Source organism: Pristis pectinata, chromosome 3, assembly GCF_009764475.1.
Source record: "Pristis pectinata isolate sPriPec2 chromosome 3, sPriPec2.1.pri, whole genome shotgun sequence".
NCBI lineage: Eukaryota > Metazoa > Chordata > Chondrichthyes > Rhinopristiformes > Pristidae > Pristis > Pristis pectinata.
Genome location: NC_067407.1, coordinates 120522057 through 120539925, shown reverse-complemented (window position 1 = coordinate 120539925; position 17869 = coordinate 120522057). Strand labels below are relative to the sequence as shown.

The window sequence follows — 17869 nt, the reverse complement described above, 5'->3', positions numbered from 1 at the left end:
TTACTGTATCTTGGTACGCACGACGATAATAAACCAAACCAATCCAATCCAAGCCGAGTGCTTCAAAACAAAAATGTGCTGGAACTTGCCAGCTTATCAACTAGTTGCTAACCTACTTGCACAAGTATCCATTTCTCCTGCTGAAACATGCCTAACAGATTAAATTGGGAATGCTTGTCATGGTATACTCTCAGATCCCCAGGGCTGCTTTTAGCAAAATGATTACAGGAACCTTCTCATTGCTGATGAATTAACCCGGTGAAATGTTTTGGTCTAAACACACACACAGAAATAAAAGACCTCAGCCTGTTTGATCACGGTAATCATCATCTTCAACCAAAGAAACAAACATCTCAAAATTTTCCATGTGATAAATCATTTGAATGTTTTAATTGTCATTCTTCTTCCAAAAGAGTTGCAAGAATATATTTAGCAAATAGATATAGTTGTGAAAAAAAACTGCTCATGGATGAAGCAGCCTGTGCCTGAATGATTCGGATTAAGATATTAAGAATGTCTGAATGTACGTAATAAAGAATGTATTAAAAGCTGGGTTCCTTCAGGATGTAGTTTGTTTTAACGGAGGCTTATTTGGATAAACAGTAGTTTGTTCAGGAACCCTTTTTAGTTGCCACCAAAAAATTTCCAAAAACCCTAAAAATTAATCTCTTCAGCAACAGAACACAGAGGCAGCAATAAGAAGCAATAAAACACTTACTTCAAAACACCAAATATACAGCCAACTTCTGAACAATGGAGAACAATGATAATCCCATGTTTTGTGATATTTATTCTTTACAATTTCTATTCTAAATTGCTGTATTTAAAATATCTACCATTGGTTTTTGTGGGTGAAGGCTTATGGATATGCACTTTAATGAGCTAGACTCAGTGGAGAAGAGGTCACTGATAGCCAAGTTAGATTTCTGGAAGGATAGTAGTCACACACTGCAACTGAACTCAATATTTGTCATCAAGAAAATCATGAGATTTCCCTAGGCCCAATGACCTAGCTGATGCGGGAACAAAAAGGACCCATAGTTCAAAAAGTACAGATCAAATAAAAATTAGCTTACCTCTCCTCAATCCTGTTCTTGTCCATCAGTGGCTGTTTGATCCACTGATTGACAAGGCGCTGTCCCTGAGAGGTCTTGCACTTGTTCAATAAACCAGCTAGTGACTGTGTATTGCTAGCATCTTCTGATGAGCCCTTGGATTAAAAGAAAATACTGCAGGTCATATTCTGTACCCTTCACCATTCTGTTATACTCATAAAGAGCGAGGATGTGTTGGAGTTGTTAGAAAATATTAGGACAGATAAGTCCCCGGGGCCTTACGGAATATTCCCCTGGCTGCTTTGTGAGGCGAGGGAGGAGATTGCTGAACCGTTGGTTAGGATCTTTGAGTCCTCGTTGTCAATGGGGATGGTACCGGAGGATTGGAGGGTGGTGAATGTTGTCCCCCATTCAAAAAAGGTAGTAGGGATAGTCCAGGGAATTACAGACCAGTGAGCCTTACGTCTGTGGTGGGTAAGCTGTTAGAAAGGACTCTAAGAGATAGGATCTATGAGCATTTACAGAATCATGGACTGATTAGGGACAGCCAACATGGCTTAGTGAAGGGAAGATCTTGCCTCACAAGCCTGATAGGGTTCTTTGAGGAGGTGACCAGGAAGATTGATGAGGGTAGTGCAGTGGATGTGGTCTACATGGATTTTAGTAAGGCGTTTGATAAGGTTCCGCATGGTAGGCTTCTTCAGAAGGTCAGAGGCCAAGGGATCCAGGGAGGCTTGGCAGTGTGGATTCAGAATTGGCTTGCCTGTAGAAAGCAGAGGGTTGTGGTGGAGGGAGTGCATTCAGATTGGAGGGCTGTGACTAGTGGTGTCCCACAGGGATTGTTTCTGGGACCTCTACTTCTTGTGATATTTATTAACGACTTAGATGAGGGGGTGGAAGGGTGGGTTAGCAAGTTTGCAGATGACACAAACGTCGGTGGTGTTGTGGGTAGTGTGGAGGGCTGTCGAAGCTTACAGAGGGATATTGATAGGATGCAGAGCTGGGCTGACAAGTGGCAGATGGAGTTCAATTCAGAGAAGTGTGAAGTAGTACACTTTGGAAGGACAAACTCCAAGGTGGAGTACAAGGTTAATGGCAGGATTCTGGGCAGTGTAGAGGAGCAGAGGGATCTGGGGGTTCATATCCATAGATCACTGAAAGTCACCTCACAGGTAGATAGGGTAGTTAAGAAAGCTTATGGGATGTTAGCTTTCATAAGCCGTGGGATCGAGTTTAAGAGCCGCGAAGTAATGATGCAGCTTTCCAAAACTCTGGTTAGACCACACTAAGAGTACTGTGTCCAGTTCTGGTCACTTCATTATAGGAAGGATGTGGAGGCATTGGAAAGGGTGCAGAGGAGATTTACCAGGATGCTGCCTGGATTAGAGAGTATGGATTATGAGGAGAGACTAAAGGAGCTAGGGCTTTACTCATTGGAGAGAAGGAGGATGAGGGGAGACATGATAGAGGTATACAAGATATTAAGAGGAATAGATAGAGTGGACAGCCAGCGCCTCTTTCCCAGGGCACCAATGCTCAAAACAAGAGGACATGGCTTTAAGCTAATGGGTGGGAAGTTCAAGGGAGATCTTTCACCCAGAGAGTGGTTGGTGCATGGAATGCGCTGCCTGGGGTGGTGGTGGAGGCTGATACATTGGTCAAGTTCAAGAGATTGTTAGATAAGCATATGGAGGAATTTAAGATAGAGGGATATGTGGGAGGAAGGGGTTAGATAATCTTCGGTGTGGTTTGAAGGGCGGCACAACATGGTGGGCTGAAGAGCCTGTATTGTGCTGTATTGTTCTATGGTCCTATAACAGCAATAGTACAATTTTAAACCAAATTTAAGAAATTATTTTGGATCACGTGCAATACAATGAACAAATATCAGTGGAAGGCAATGCAAAAGCGGAAAAAAAAAACAAAATTTAGCAAATCACAAATTTTTGCCCTTCTTTCTTTGGAACCCAACTCCAATATGCTGCCCTATTGTTCCAGAAGGTAACAAGTCTGCAATTCAATGGATGTCATTATTGCTCAGTTAGGCATGAACAATTTGTTAAAATGCAAGTTTAATCAAAACTAAATTGATAAGGGCGGCACAACATGGTGGGCCAAAGGGCCTGTATTGTTCTACGGTTCTTATCATATTTCTTTGATCTTGTGTTAGAGATTAAATTTCTCAACAACTGCAACTTTAAGGCCAAAGGCCACATATCTTAGCTTTTTGATTTAATTACAGCGAAGTTTGGTCAAAGGGTTTTGATTTGGTGAGTGCCAGTCAAAACATGAAAACCGATAAACTGATCAGGCTTATCCAATTGAAGTTAAAAGCTACTGAACCTAGCCTTGTATTCCAGCTCTTAATCATAGCTTCTAAGTTATGGCACATCAAGTGGTCATCCACGTATCTTTCAAATGTAATGAAATTTTCTGCCTCAAATTACCCTTTCAGGCAGCATGCTGTATAATCCCATCAATCATTAAGTAATTTCTTTCTTCATTTCCTCTCTAATCCCTCTATGAACCAATACAGTCTAATTAATGACTTGTTAGGGGAAATGGTTCATTCCTAACCACGTATGCATTTTACAAACCTATACATCTCAGTTAAATTCCCCCTTAGCCTCAGGTGTTTTAAAGAAAATAGCCAAAGCTAGCCTTCCTCACAATGAACTTCTCCATTCCTGGCCATATACTTTTAATGTTCTTATCCCATCTTGTGCTATCATATTCCTCCCATAGTATGGTAGCCAGACCAATACTCGAGCAGTGGTCTAACTAGTACTTTATACAGCTCCAGCATTATCTCTCTGTTCCTTTTTTCTATGGCTTATAGATTAAAAATGTATGCCATATACCTTCATAACCACTTTATTATCTGCCCTGCTACCTTAAAAGATCTGTAGTCACGTACTTTCAGGTCCTACTTTTCTCTACACCACAGCAAATGTGTATGACCAATGTTTCCCTATTGAGGAATGGGAGGCGAGTATCCAAAGTAACTACCCACCTCATCAAACCACTTTCAAACATACACGCATACTCCGAGAATATCACTGGCCTAGGATTAAACTGTGCAGTTGATCACGAGGTACACAGAAAGAGATCCAAGAAGAGAGAAAGGGGCGCATGGCATTTATGGTGAATAAAATGCCTTGGGAAATATGATAGGAAGTCTTATTCTTCCATGAAACAGATATTCCCTTTGCTCTAGCCACCTCTCCCCCACCTTCTCCGTGACCGAAAATCAACTTGCTTTCTCCTTTCCCAGTTCTGATGAAAGGTTATGGACCTGAAACACTAAGACTATTTACCTTTTCGCTGATGCTGAGTGTTTCCAGTACTTTTATTTCTAACTGCTTTGCAACCATGCCAACATTCTTGAATAGATGAGCAGAAATATACTCCAGTTAAATATTTAGGAAGACTGAAGCCATATTCTTTAGTCCCAGATTCAAACACCAATCCATCCCTCTTCCTACAAATGTCAGTAATTGAACCAGATTGTTCACAACTTTGGCCTCAGACCTGCTCCCAACTCATTAGAGTTGGCTTATTTTCACCTTCATTACGTAGTCTGACTCAGGACTTGACTTGAAGTCCTCACTCTTCCTTTGTTACCTCTGAACTTGACTATTCCAGCATACTCCTGCTGACTTCACTCTACTCTGTAAACTTGAGGTCTGGTGCCCATGTTCTTATATGCATCAAATCCTGTTCACCAATCCTGGCTGTGCATACTGGCCTATAATGCACCAAGTGCAGCTATGGTTCAATTTCCCATCCTTGTTTGCAAATCACTCCATGATCTCCATAATCTTTTCCACCCCTTTAACTCCAAAATCTGAAAATCTGGTTTCTTGGGAATCCTAAAATTCAATCACTTTGGGATTCCTTTTCCCCCTTCTGAATACTTCCTTATCATGCAAAGTATTATACATTAATTCCTCACACATACCGCAACATTAAAACTCCCATTTATTAAAATCACTAGAAACATGAACTACCAAGAGAACTTTCCCTCAAATTCTGAGCTGTTACAGCATTTGGTATATGATCTACAGCAATTACAGAGTAATGTCTTGGAACCTTCCCTCCTCTCTTCATACTGGGTCAGGCCGTGTACCTCACCTGAAAAAGATTGAGTGCGCTGACTGCTGCATTGTCCAGCCTCATATATTGGTTCAGATCAAAGGTCATCAGCTCGTATTGACCAAAATTAGTGTTGTCTGACAGGAGCTCCAAATATTTGATTACAGCAGAAACAGAAGACATGGCAACCTTTGAAAAAAAATTCAGGAATTTTGCAACAGTTGTCTGTTCACTTTTACCCTATGTAAAGCTATACACAGCAGGATTAAAATAATGCATATCTACATACAAGATCAATTCTTGAAAGAGTATTTTATTTGCAACTTAATAGTAGCATGCAAGTTTCAGCCTTTTTCACAATCATGCTTCTGTACTCACAACAAAATAAAATTAAGCAAAGTGCCATCAACTATTTTCAGATTTTTAATCAATGGATTAACAGATCTTTATGTGCTAAGAGAATCAAGCAACATAAGGTTAGTGCAGGAAAACAGCACTGAAGTAAAAAGCATGATCTTACTGAATTGAGAATCAGACCCAAGGGGCCAAATGGCTACACCTATTTTAATCAGCTGGGTATCCGATATACAGATAGACACGGTCATGCACGTGTATCCAAGCCTGCAAAGCATATACACAGTTAAAATTTGTTTGTCTGATGTTGAGAGAATTCTCCCTCTACACACCCCAGAAAAAAAACAAAACCCATAAAGTTCAAACAGTGTATATCACTTTGTTTACTGGAGGCTTCTTGCCATCTGCTCACCCAGAATGGCCTTAAACCGGGGGCACTGCTGCAGGGATTTCTTCAATGGAATAGTGAAAATCCCAAGCTTAGCTAGCCTAGCCCCTTGGGTTCATTTAGTGAGTCAGGCTGTCTGCTCAATGATTCATTGTATATTTGACCACCTATGCTAATACAATTGGCTAGACAGGCATCAATTTAGTTCCATATAATTCAGACCATTGGGAACTGAACTGGAATCTGCCTGGCCCATTTGTTTGAATACTTAACTATTAAACAACAGGCCACCTCCATGTTTGTGTAAAAGTAGTCATGTGAAATTTGCATTCTAGTCAGGGTAGCATTTTGAGTTCATGATGGGACTTTAGAGCATCAGAAGAGAAATGGGATGATGATACTTGTACCCATCATTCATAAAGTCTAAGCTTATCCATGTTACTATTGGGAAGTGGGGGTGGGGAAAGAAGAAAGGTAGTTATGAATTGAGATCAGGAACTGTCCCTGCAGAAGACTAAGGACAGTCAATGTTTCACTGCCACAAACTTCTTTATGGCCCTTTTCAGAATGACAATAAACAAGGCTTGATAATAGAAGCTGCTTGGAAACAAACTTACCACAAACATAAAATTAAATATGGTAAGTATGGACAATACCAAGGGCTTAACTTCAGAGTAGCCAAATGTACTCCATTCTCTAGCACACGTGATTAGCATAAAATTAATTAATAATGCAATAAACAATTGACTGAAACATTTTAACACCATTCAGATGAAATATCTCCTCCAGGTGCTTAAGACAAAGGGCTATAGCATAGATTACATGTGTCTCCATTGGTAGAAAAATCAGAAGACCCATGATTCATCTGAACCAATGAAAGATTCTTTACTCACTTGCTTCTCCATCTCTGGCAGAGCGGCACTTGATACTTGTTCTCCTTTCTTTCCTTTCAGCAGCCGGTTCAAGTCCTGCACAATGTCTTTATTTGTAAACTCACTTTTCTTCCTATCTGTAATTAAAATGCCTCCTCGTTGTACTACCTGTATCATACATTAATAGAAATAGACTAGATCAGACAAGAGCAAGATATTTCAAAACAAACTGTATGTTTATCAGTACAAGGTAATGGAAGTGTGGCATTCATTCCTCATCATCACTGACTATTTTCTTGCTATTTTATGGAAACATGAAATGACTCTCAATCTCCCCAACCAAAACAGTAACGATTCCCATGTGCTTATCATAAATCCAGCCTTTAAAAGAGCAGGATTTGAGCCTCTGCAGAGATTACAAATTTACCCTCAGCCAAAGCAGTAAGATGCGTTTGTGTTAGAGGATAAGAACAGAGAAAAAATGTGGTGATATCTGTGTCATCTTGGGTCTTTGTGATGTAAAGCTTTCAAGAAAGAGCTCGTGGTTCTTTTAAAAAGCACTGCCAGGGAAGCAGCTCAGACAGGGAGTTTGATTGTGTCTTAGTACTACAATGGGGAAGAAGAACCACAGCAAGTCTGGGAAGAATAAGAGTATACTTTGATGCTAAACGTTAGAAAGGTCAATTCTGGCAGAATGCTAAAGAGCAAATAGCGATAGTCAGTGGACAAAATACCAAGAGTGGAGAATTAACACAAAAATAAATGGAACACCATGTTGTTAGTGGGGAGAACATAAGCAAGCACAGTAGAGCGGGAATGTGAGGAAAGAAAAAGCAAGAGAAGTTGGAGTGTGAGGGAGGAATGAAAGAGAGAAAGAGGGAGATAAATGAGAATTCCTGCCAACAAATTTCATGCAGCAATGACCTTGACAATTAATAAGTAACTACTTGGTGTTGAGCTGGAGTCAAGTGAATCATGTTCAATGCCTGGAATCTTAAAACAGAGGAATCAGCCATTGTACCCAACTGATTTGTTCTACAATTGGCTTCTACATCCTTTTTGGAATACAAGAGAACAGAACTGGTCACAGTACCACAACAGTGCTCTAACCAAGGGCGCAATGAGGATGGCAAAGATTTGAGTTCAGGTCTGCCATGCTATATTTAAATAATCTTCAGGGTCCAGGCTAATGGACACTTTTGTTAAGGCAAGTGAAGAAAAACAGCAACGCTCACAAAGCCTTGTCCAATCATGGGTGACTGCCATCAGATAAGCTGGGTTAAAATGAATAGGATGAACTAAACATCCAACTCAATATTCCTGATGCTTTTATTGTCCTGCAGACATGGAATTCCAAATGAACTGGATTTTTTGCTCAAGCTAGTGTCATTTTAAATTAAGCATAAAGGCCAAGGTCACCTTGCATAATAACAGTTTATAGTTGGGGAACCGGTTAGTGCAATAATTTGTAAGTTATTAGAAATTATGCACATTTAAAGAGATCTGTTCAAACTCTTTTTGTCATACATTAATTATTACTGACTTTGCAGTTGCAGACCTCCCAACATTGCTAGAACTGCACTCTAATTTTCAGCATCATTTTTGTCTGACATGGTTCCTGTCCCATTCTTTGTTCCCAACCTAAATCTTTCCAAACAACCTTAATGCCTGCTATCAAATTCTGCTTCATGTTCACTGTAGAGTTTGCCCAACTCCTTTTAGTTGGATAACAATCAGACAACCCAAATTTCACAAGCAGCAGACAATATGTCAGCAAGTTGATTGAATTGAGCAATGAGAAGTTCAATCATAATGTGGAACACAGTAATGGGGGCAGGCATGGTAGTGTAGCGGTTAGCGTAACATTACTATAGCGCCAGTGACCCAGGTTCAATTCCCGTCACTGTCTGTAAGGAGTTTGTATGTTCTCCCAGTGTCTGTGTGGGTTTCCTCTGGGTGCTCCAGTTTCCTCCCACGTTCCAAAGACGTACGGGTTAGGAAGTTGTGGGCATGCTATGTTGGCACCGGAAGCATGGCGACACTTGTGGGCTACCCCCAGAACACTCTATGCAAAAGATGCATTTCACTGTATGTTTCGATGTACATGGGACTAATAAAGATATCTTAAAATACTGGATCATAATGCACCAATGACCACCTGGCCCTTCTGTACAGAAGCTTCAGCATCTTCAGACTCTGCTCTTGCATTGCAGTGTACTGGAGGTCAGATGTGGGCATATCTCAGATCTCTCAACCCCTGTTCCCATTACATTCCCAGACACATCACAAAGTCAAGGGCATTCCGCAAGTTACCCTGCTAGGGGACAGCTACACTTCAGTCCCATTCACGTGAACAAGGTCACCAACCTTTATTAAAAAAGGTAAGTGAAACGAGTTTTTAAAAACAAAAATTTCATTAACATTAATTCACCTAATTTTAATAACAATATTTTAATTATTCACATTTTTTCAACATTTTCTAAGTAAAACAAATTAGAAACATACAGAAACACTATAAAGGCTTTCTGACAGCACAAGGCATTAGAAGGCCATCAGGCAGGTCATGGGTAGACTGCAGCTTGCAACAGCTGTGACAGAGTCATTCTGACTCATGGAACATTTCCAGCAATGGATTGCACTTGGAGGCACAAGGAGGCAAGTGTGACTCTTTGATTGATCCAGCACAATCCAATCCACTTTTACCGAATCTGAATAATGACTAAAGTTAGCACTGTGTTCACCCACTCTCAAAATACAAAAGGTACAAAGCCAGAGATTCACCTGTCTGAGTTTAGTGACATCTCCTGCGCTCTCACCACCTGAAAGCACGCATTCCTTGGGTCCAATTTGTACCAGCAGAGCTTCCAGATTGGAAAACTGATCGTTGTCCGGGAACTCGCACACACCTAGCTTCCGGAGTGTGGAATCGACATAGCCAACACCAACTAACCTCTGCCCATCTGCAGTGCCCAGTTTAACGCCCACTACACCAGCTGCAGTGGACATATCATTGTTGCCAAAAAGAATCTCTTCAAATTGAGTGAGGTTCCCTGGAGAAGCCTGGAGAGAGAGTAAACAATTCGATTTTTACCATGCAGACAACAATTCTAGATATTTCCAAATTACAAATACTTCACAATTATTCCTGTCTGTTCAACGGGCAAAAGCGTGTTTCATGTTTTCATGACAACATTGTGCTTCAGAAGAGGATTCCATACATTCAAGTATTCATCTTAAAACATCCTGCCCACATAGTCAGCTTTTCGTCACCTCAGGTCCTTCTTCCCTCTTTGAAAATTTGCTCTTTACTCCCTTCACTAAAATGATATTCCACCCCCCCCCCCCATAGACACTCATAACTTTCTTATTATTTTTTCATTGGCGATTTCTGAAATTTATGTAGGTAAATGATTCTTGGAAAACTCCAATGGCTCTGTCCAACACATTCAATTTTTCCTCCTTACTTACGGAAGAAGGCTTACTTCTAATTATGATGTACAGAAAAGCTTGCCATCCAATAGGCAATTTTTTTTTCTTTCTCACCCCCACCCTTCAAGTTAATATTATGCATTAAAAACTCTAGCCTGACTTGCAGCTTAATGTAACAAACAGTTATATTGATTACCAACACTCACCTTACAGGCCAAGTACCAATCATTCTCTTTTGAGGATTTAGTAGCTTTACTTCTGTAAACCTCCACACGATATTGTCGGACTAATAGAAGATCCCTGACCACAGATTCAAAGTTCATTTTGCTCAGCACAACACTTTCAAGCTTATTGCTTCCTGCAAAAAGAGGGGTGATAATGTCCATTTATTCATTCCATACTTTGCTTTCAATGGCAGCAAGCATTCCACCAATAAACATCCAACAAATAATCCCTCCAGTTTGTCCCTCAGGAAATAGTTACTTTCAACAGTTTTTTTCCAACTAAAAGGAACCACAAACGACTCAATTTATTTAAAGTTAGTTTGTAATCTGTTTATGTGATTGTGGCCCAGGCTAGACAAAAGCCCACCAGACCAGTACATCAAAATAAAACAAACTGCATTTGCTGGTAACCTGAATTAAAAACAAAAAGTGCTGTGAAAATTCAGCAGGCCAGACAGCATCAGTGGAAATAGAAACAATTAACTTTTTGGATCTATGACCATATGTTACACCCCAAGCTGTCTTTGTTTCTTTGACAGCTTTGGATGGACTAAGATTAATCAACACATATCAATTTATCATGGTCAGAAGGGATCACTTCTGAGCATTTCCTTCTTTACTTACACATCACTGGGTAGCAAAGTAGCACAGCTAGTTAAACTGCTGCCTCAGACTCCAGCTACCCACATTCAATCCTGACCTCCAGTGCTGCTGTATGGAGTTTGCATGTTCTCCCAGTGACCACATAGGTTTTCTCTGGGTGTTCCAGGTTCCTCCCACATCATGTGCTAGTTATTAGGTTAATTGGACACTGTAAATTGCCCCCGTGTAGGTGAGTGGTAGAACCTGGGAAGAAGTTTATAGGAACGTGGGTTTAGTGTAGTGTAGTGTAGTGGGTTTAGTGCAAATGAATACTTGACAGTAGGCATGGATTGGGTCTGCCAAGGGCCTGTTACCATGCCATATGACTCAATGAATATCTCAGACTTGTCACAATATCAATATCCTATAACTTGCACAATCACGGTCTATCATTTAACTTCTCTTGTTTTCTACCCCATCAGAAATGTCCCTTACAGGCTTTCCACATTTTCTATGCATATTAAAACCAGTTAATGATAGAGATAGAGAGCGTAGTGGCATGGTGTCTAGACAACAATCCTTCTCTCAATGTCAGCAAAACTCAGAAGCTGGTCAATGACTTGAAGTGGGGTGGAGTACATACCCGTGTCTGTATTAAGGGTGCTGAGATGGAGATGGTTGAGAGGAAGTTAATGTAAATATCATAAATAATTTGTCCTAGCCCAGTGATGTGGACGCTATGACCAAGATAGCACACCAATGCCTCTACTTCCTCAGAAGGCTAAGGAAATTCAGCATATCATCGGTTACTCTTACCAATTTTTACACGTCCCATAGAAAGCATCCTATGGGGATGCATCACAACTTGGTATGGCAACTGCTCTGCTGAGACTGCAAGAAACTGCAGAGAGTTGCGAATGCAACCCAGGCCATCACGCAAACCAAGCAAGCTTGTCACCAAACTCCGAGACCTAGGATTCAATACCTTCCTCTGTAACTGACTTTTTAACAAACAGACCGCAATCAGTGAGGATAGGCAGCAATACCTCCGGCACGAATATTCTCAACACTGGTACCCCACAAGGCTGCATCCTCAGCCTTCTACTCTACTCCCTATACACTCATGACTGTGTGGCCAGATTCTGCTCTAACTCCATCTACAAGTTTGCAGATCATACCACCATTGTAGGCTGTATCTCAAACAGCGATGAGTCGGAGTACAGGAAGGAGGTAGAGAGCTTAGTGGAATGGTGTCATGAAAACAACCTTTACCTCAATGTCAACAAAACAAAAGAGCTGGTCATTGACTTCAGGAGAGGGGGCAGTGTACAGGCACCTGTCTACATCAATAGTGCTGAGGTCGAGAGGGTTGAGAGCTTCAAGTTCCTGGGAGTGAACATCACCAACAGCCTGTCCTGGTCAAATCACGTAGATGCCACGGCCAAGAAAGCTCACCAGCGCCTCTACTTCCTTAGGAGGCTAAAGAAATTTGATTTGTCCCCTTTGACTCTCACCAACTTTTACCGATGCACCATAGAAAGCATCCTATCTGGATGTATCACAGCTTGGTATGGCAACTGCTCTGCCCAGGACCACAAGAAACTACAGAGAGTTGTGGACACAGCCCAGCGCATCACGGACACCAGCCTCCCCTCCTTGGACTCTCTTTACCTCTCGTTGTCTTGGTGAAGCAGCCAGCATAATCAAAGACCCCACCCACCTGGGACATTCTCTCTTCTCTCCTCTTCCATCGGGTAGAAGATACAGGTGCCTGAGGACACGTACCACCAGACTTAAGGACAGCTTCTACCCCATTGTGATAAAGACTATTGAACAGTTCCTTTATACTATGAGATGGACTATGACCTCACGATCTATCTTGTTGTGACCTTGCACCTTATTGCACTGCATTTCTCTGTAGCTGTGACACTTTACTCTTTACTGTTACTGTTTTTACTTGTACTACATCAATGCACTTTGTACTAACTCAACATAACTGCAGTGTGTAATGAATTGACCTGTATGATCGGTTTGTAAGACAAGCTTTTCACTGTACCTCGGTACAAGTGACAATAATAAACCAATACCAAACCAGCCTCCCCTCCATTGACTCTGTCTGCACTTCCTGCTGCGTCAGGAAAGCAACACTATATTCTGCATTCTGTTTTTCTTTTTATTACCTCAATGTATTTGTGAATGGAATGATCTGTCTGGATGGTATGCAAACAAAAGCTGTTCACTGTATTTCTGTACATGTGACAATAATATACCGAACCAATAACTTATGTAAATTATTAGTTAGGTTATAGCTAAAACACTGTTTGTAATACTGCTCACCACATTAAAGGAAGGATGGAATGGTAGAGTGCTAAGGAAATTCACCAGGATGTTGCTTGGGATGGAGTGTTTCAGCCAAGACAGAGATTGGATTTGTTTTCTTTGGAGCAGAGACAGTTGGGACTGGAGAATCTCACTGAGGTATACAATATAATGCAGGACATAGATAGGGTAGGTAGTGAGAAACTTTTTCCAATCAGCCAGGCCTGCCTTTGATCAAAAAGCAGTAGGTTTAAGCAGAGTGAGATTGTAGATGGGATTTGAGGAATAATTTTTTTTTCCGAGATGGTGGTTGAAATCTGGAGGACACTAGCTGAGGGGGTGGTGGAGACAGGCTGGGACATTTGAGAAGCATTTAGATGAACATTTGAAACGCCATGGCAAGCCTAGGAAAAAGGATTAGCACTGATGAATACTTATGGCCAGCATACCTATTTCAGTGCTGTATATCCAATAAATACACAATCACTATCTTGGGAAGAGGTGGGTTTTATAAACTGATTCCGGATTATGCTCCATGCAATAGCAGTATTTATGTAAGGGGTTAAGAATCGATGCAAGTTGGGCTGCAAATACCGAAAGCGACTTGTGTGTCTGCATTACTGCAGGTGAAGCAACAAATAGCAGTGATTGAGTCCAGGGCACAGAGAACCAGCAGGCCAGGCCAGGCCAGGCCAGGCCAGGCCAGAACCTGCTAACCCTGCTCTGCAGAGGTTTCTGCCCCTCATGCGATGAATGAGATGCAGCCGCAGAAACACTGGCCCCAGCCGGGCATGCGGCTCCGGGCTCACCTGATCCCAGCGACTTGATGACACCGTTGGTTTTGAAGACCTCCTTGGCGGCGAACAGCGCGTCCTTCCCGTGCACCGTGTAGTAGTCGCTGCGGTCAAAGACGCGGAAGGTGGTGGGAGGCTGCTCGGGCATGGACCTGTAAAAGGCGATGAAGGCGCCGCCATCCTGCCCACCGTCCGCTCCGCTCAGCCGGTCACGCGGCTGCACCGCCATCTTGCCGATCGGCCGTTACAGGTCGCGAACGGGGTGAGTGGCGGCAGCGCGGGAAATGCGGCCGGAGGCGGGGCGTCAACGGGGGCGGGGCGTCAACGGAGGCGCCAACCGGGGGGCGGAGCCTAAACTCAGCCAGCATCCGATGAGGGAGGGGCGGGGCCGCAAGGGGGCCGGCGGACGGCAAAACATGGCAATCATAAATAAATGGAGAAAATGCTGAAAATATTCAACAGGTCAGGCAGAGTTTGTGGAGAGAAAAATAAATGTAATAATCTGGTTCATCGGAATAGGGAAAGATCGAAATCAAACATGTTTTAAGTTGCTGATCGGGGCCGTGAAGAACAGATAGAGAGTGTGTGACGTGAACTCAGCAGGTAACCAAGGAAAGGGCGGGCCTCGGCTCTTGGATCCGATTGGCCAACCGGAGGGGGAAGGGTTTCTGAACGGCCAACCAGATGGGGGGAGGGATTTCTAAACAGCCAACCAGAAGGGGAAAGGTCCTCGGAACAGCCAACCGGGGGAAAGGATAGAACTCAGAATAGCCAATCATGGAGAAGGAAGGACCTCGGAATGCCAACCAATGGGAGAGCGGCCTCGACACCACCTACCAGTGGAGGCAGGGCCCTCAGCACAGCCACCCAATGGGAGTGAGGAAACTGAGGGAACGGTGGGGTCGGAGCCTCGTCCCATTCGCGAGTCAGTGGGGGCTTGTCTGCAGCCCGCGGGTACCTGTGTGGGTGGGGGGCGGTGCCGCGGTGCCGCCGGTCACTCGACTCACCGAGGGAGAGGTGACACTCGGGGCTGAGGCGCTGCAGCGCGGGAATACCAGCGTAGGCGGAGCTTCAGCTTGAAGGTAGAGCGACCGGGAAGCGTGGTTCTCAGTTTGCGGGAAGGCAAAGCCTTCTCGCTGTTCTAGGGATTAGTTTATTCAGTGAACTCGGGTTTCTTCCCTGCATGTAAATCAATCAACAACCAGTCAAAAGCCATTATCACCTGGGTCAAGATCGTTTATTACTCATGTCAACGGCTCGTTGTTATTGATATTGGTTTATTATTGTCACTTGTACCGAGGTACAGTGAAAAACTTGTATACCGATCATACAGGTCAATTCATTACATAGTGCAGTTACACTGAGTTAGTACAGAGTGCATTGAGGTAGTACAGGTAAAACCAATAACTACAAAGTGTCGCAGCTACAAAGAAAGTGCAGTGCAATAAGGTGCAAGGTCACAACAAAGTATAGAATTGGATACAAGCAGTACCCAATATTGTTTATTTAAATGTTTTGAGACTGGGTGAAATTTGAAGCATTGATGCTTATTTTATGCAGAAAATCCATATGAATGTTTTTTTTCATGCTGCACATTATTACTGCCAATCACAGGAGCATGAGATCTGAAACAACAACACAAAATGCTGGGCATACCTCAGCATGTCATTGACCTGAAACATTGTTTGCTGTCTGACCTGCTGAATATTCTGAGACTTTTAGTTACTGAATCATTCCCCCAATCCAGTTCTCACATACAATGCCCCCCCCCCCGTGTAATTTGCAATTTGCTTTTTTGCTACATGAAGTTACTAATTTGGAGGATCGAAACATTGTACCCAGCAAGTTTTTGTGTGGCCTGCATCCTTTGTTCAATAATTCAGAACACTAAGAAATAGAATCACATATAGTCCATAATGGCCCCTCAAACCCTCTTAGTGGTATAATAACATTATGGTTGATGCTGTAGTTTTCTTTAATCATTTTTCAACCTGTACAATACATATTTTGGTTCTTTTAGTGTCCAATAATCTGTTAATCTCAATTTTGCAAGTACTCAGCAGGTCAGGCTCCATCTGTGGGAAGAGCAACAGAACTAACTTTTAGGGTTGAAGACCTTTCGTTCTGACGCTTCCCACAGATGTGGCCTTATCTGCTGAGCATGCTCAGAAATACCAAAAATTCACAATCTTTCTCAATCTCTAAGTGGCTGATCCTCTATGCCTCCTAATTCTAGTTTCTACATACAGGAGAAATGATGCCTTCATATCCACATGTCAGTCCTATTCAGAATCTTACGTGCTTCAATGGCAGCAATTCTCATTCTTCAGTGAATCTAAATCAAATTTCCTCAGTCTGATCTCAGAGGACAAATCTCTCATCCCAGGAATCAGTGAATTTATGCTGCACTGCCTCTAAGCATAAGTATATGCATATTGTTATATATTGTAAGAATAAATATATTACTAAGCATATATCTATATCTATATATCTATATCTATCTATATATATCTATATCTATATAGATATATATATATATTTATCTGTACACTACATACTTGTTGTACCTCACCAATCAATGGTGCATTATATTTTGTATAAAGAGAACACATTGTATCGATGACCATATGATTTGAGACTACAAGAATAAACAAATTGTTGAGCCACAGATCTTAGTCTGGAGATACAAGAGACTGCAGAGGCTGGAATCGGAGAAGGAACAATCTGCTGAGGAACTCAGTGGATTAGGCATCATCTGTGTGGCGAAAGGATGTTTTGGGTTGAACCCTGCATCAGGGCTAAGAGTGGAGAGAGGAGATGGCCAGTATAAAGAGAAGAGGGAGAGTAGGGAGCCAGGGGCCAGAGGTGATTGGTGGATCCGGGGGGGGGGGGGGGAAGGGGGGCAGATCAAGCAAGGTAGGGGAGAGCAGGAGTGGAACTGGGAGACTGAGTCAGCTGGATGATGGATGGAAGCAGACCAAAATAAGGAAGATGGAGGGGGCAGGGGAGGGTGATGAGCGGGAACACAAAGGCTACCAGTGTTGTAAGGAAGGTGACAATGGGAACTATTAGGGGAAGGGTAAAAGGTAGATGGAAGCAGGACCAGATTGGGGAGGGATGGAGTACCAGTGGTGAAATGTGTGGGTGGTAGGTGGATGGAACTGGGAGAGGGAGGGGGGTGAAAATGGGTGATGGGGGGAAGGTATGGGAAAGGGGACAAAAATAGGAGGAAGATCAGAAGGTGGGGTGTGGGGAGAAAACCAGAGGTGACAGTTACCTGAAACTGGAAAATTCTATGTTCATACCAGTGGGTTGTAGACCACCCAGGTTTGCTCCTCTAGTTGTGTTGGGCCTCACCCTGGCAATGGCGAAGGCCAAAGATGTGGGAATGGGAAGGGGAATTGAAATGGCATGCAGCTGGGAGCTCAGGATGGCCATTGTGGATGGAGCACAGGTGCTCTGCAAATTGGTCAGCTAGTCTGCACTTGGTCTCGCTGATGTACAGGAGACCACATTGGGAGTACCGAATGCAGTAGACAAGGTTGGAGGAGATGCAGACAGGAAAGCAGTAGGGAGGAGAAGATGTGGCTAATAGTGGGATCTTATCGTGGCTGGCGGAGATGACAAAGGACGATATGCTGGATGCGGAGGTTGGTATGGTGAAAGGTGAGGACATGGGGAACTCTGTCTCTGTTCTGTCTGGAGGTAACTGGGCTGACAGCAGTAGTTCGAGAAACAGTGACAATTTAGACTGGAA

At 42.7% G+C, this 17869-nt stretch overlaps 1 protein-coding gene across 1 annotated transcript in view; it reads right to left on the bottom strand.

Moving 5' to 3' along the window:
• The window catches only part of msh2 (mutS homolog 2 (E. coli)), a 52586-nt gene extending 37902 nt beyond the window's left edge, over positions 1-14684 (bottom strand). The window contains exons 1-6 of the mRNA XM_052011173.1: positions 14128-14684; positions 10400-10551; positions 9546-9824; positions 6786-6932; positions 5190-5339; positions 1077-1210 (exon numbers count right to left, since the gene is read on the bottom strand). Of these exons, the coding sequence (XP_051867133.1) occupies positions 1077-1210; positions 5190-5339; positions 6786-6932; positions 9546-9824; positions 10400-10551; positions 14128-14341 (1076 nt within the window). The 5' untranslated portion in view covers positions 14342-14684. The remainder of the gene's footprint in view (positions 1-1076; positions 1211-5189; positions 5340-6785; positions 6933-9545; positions 9825-10399; positions 10552-14127) is intronic.
• Positions 14685-17869: the final 3185 nt, after the last annotated feature.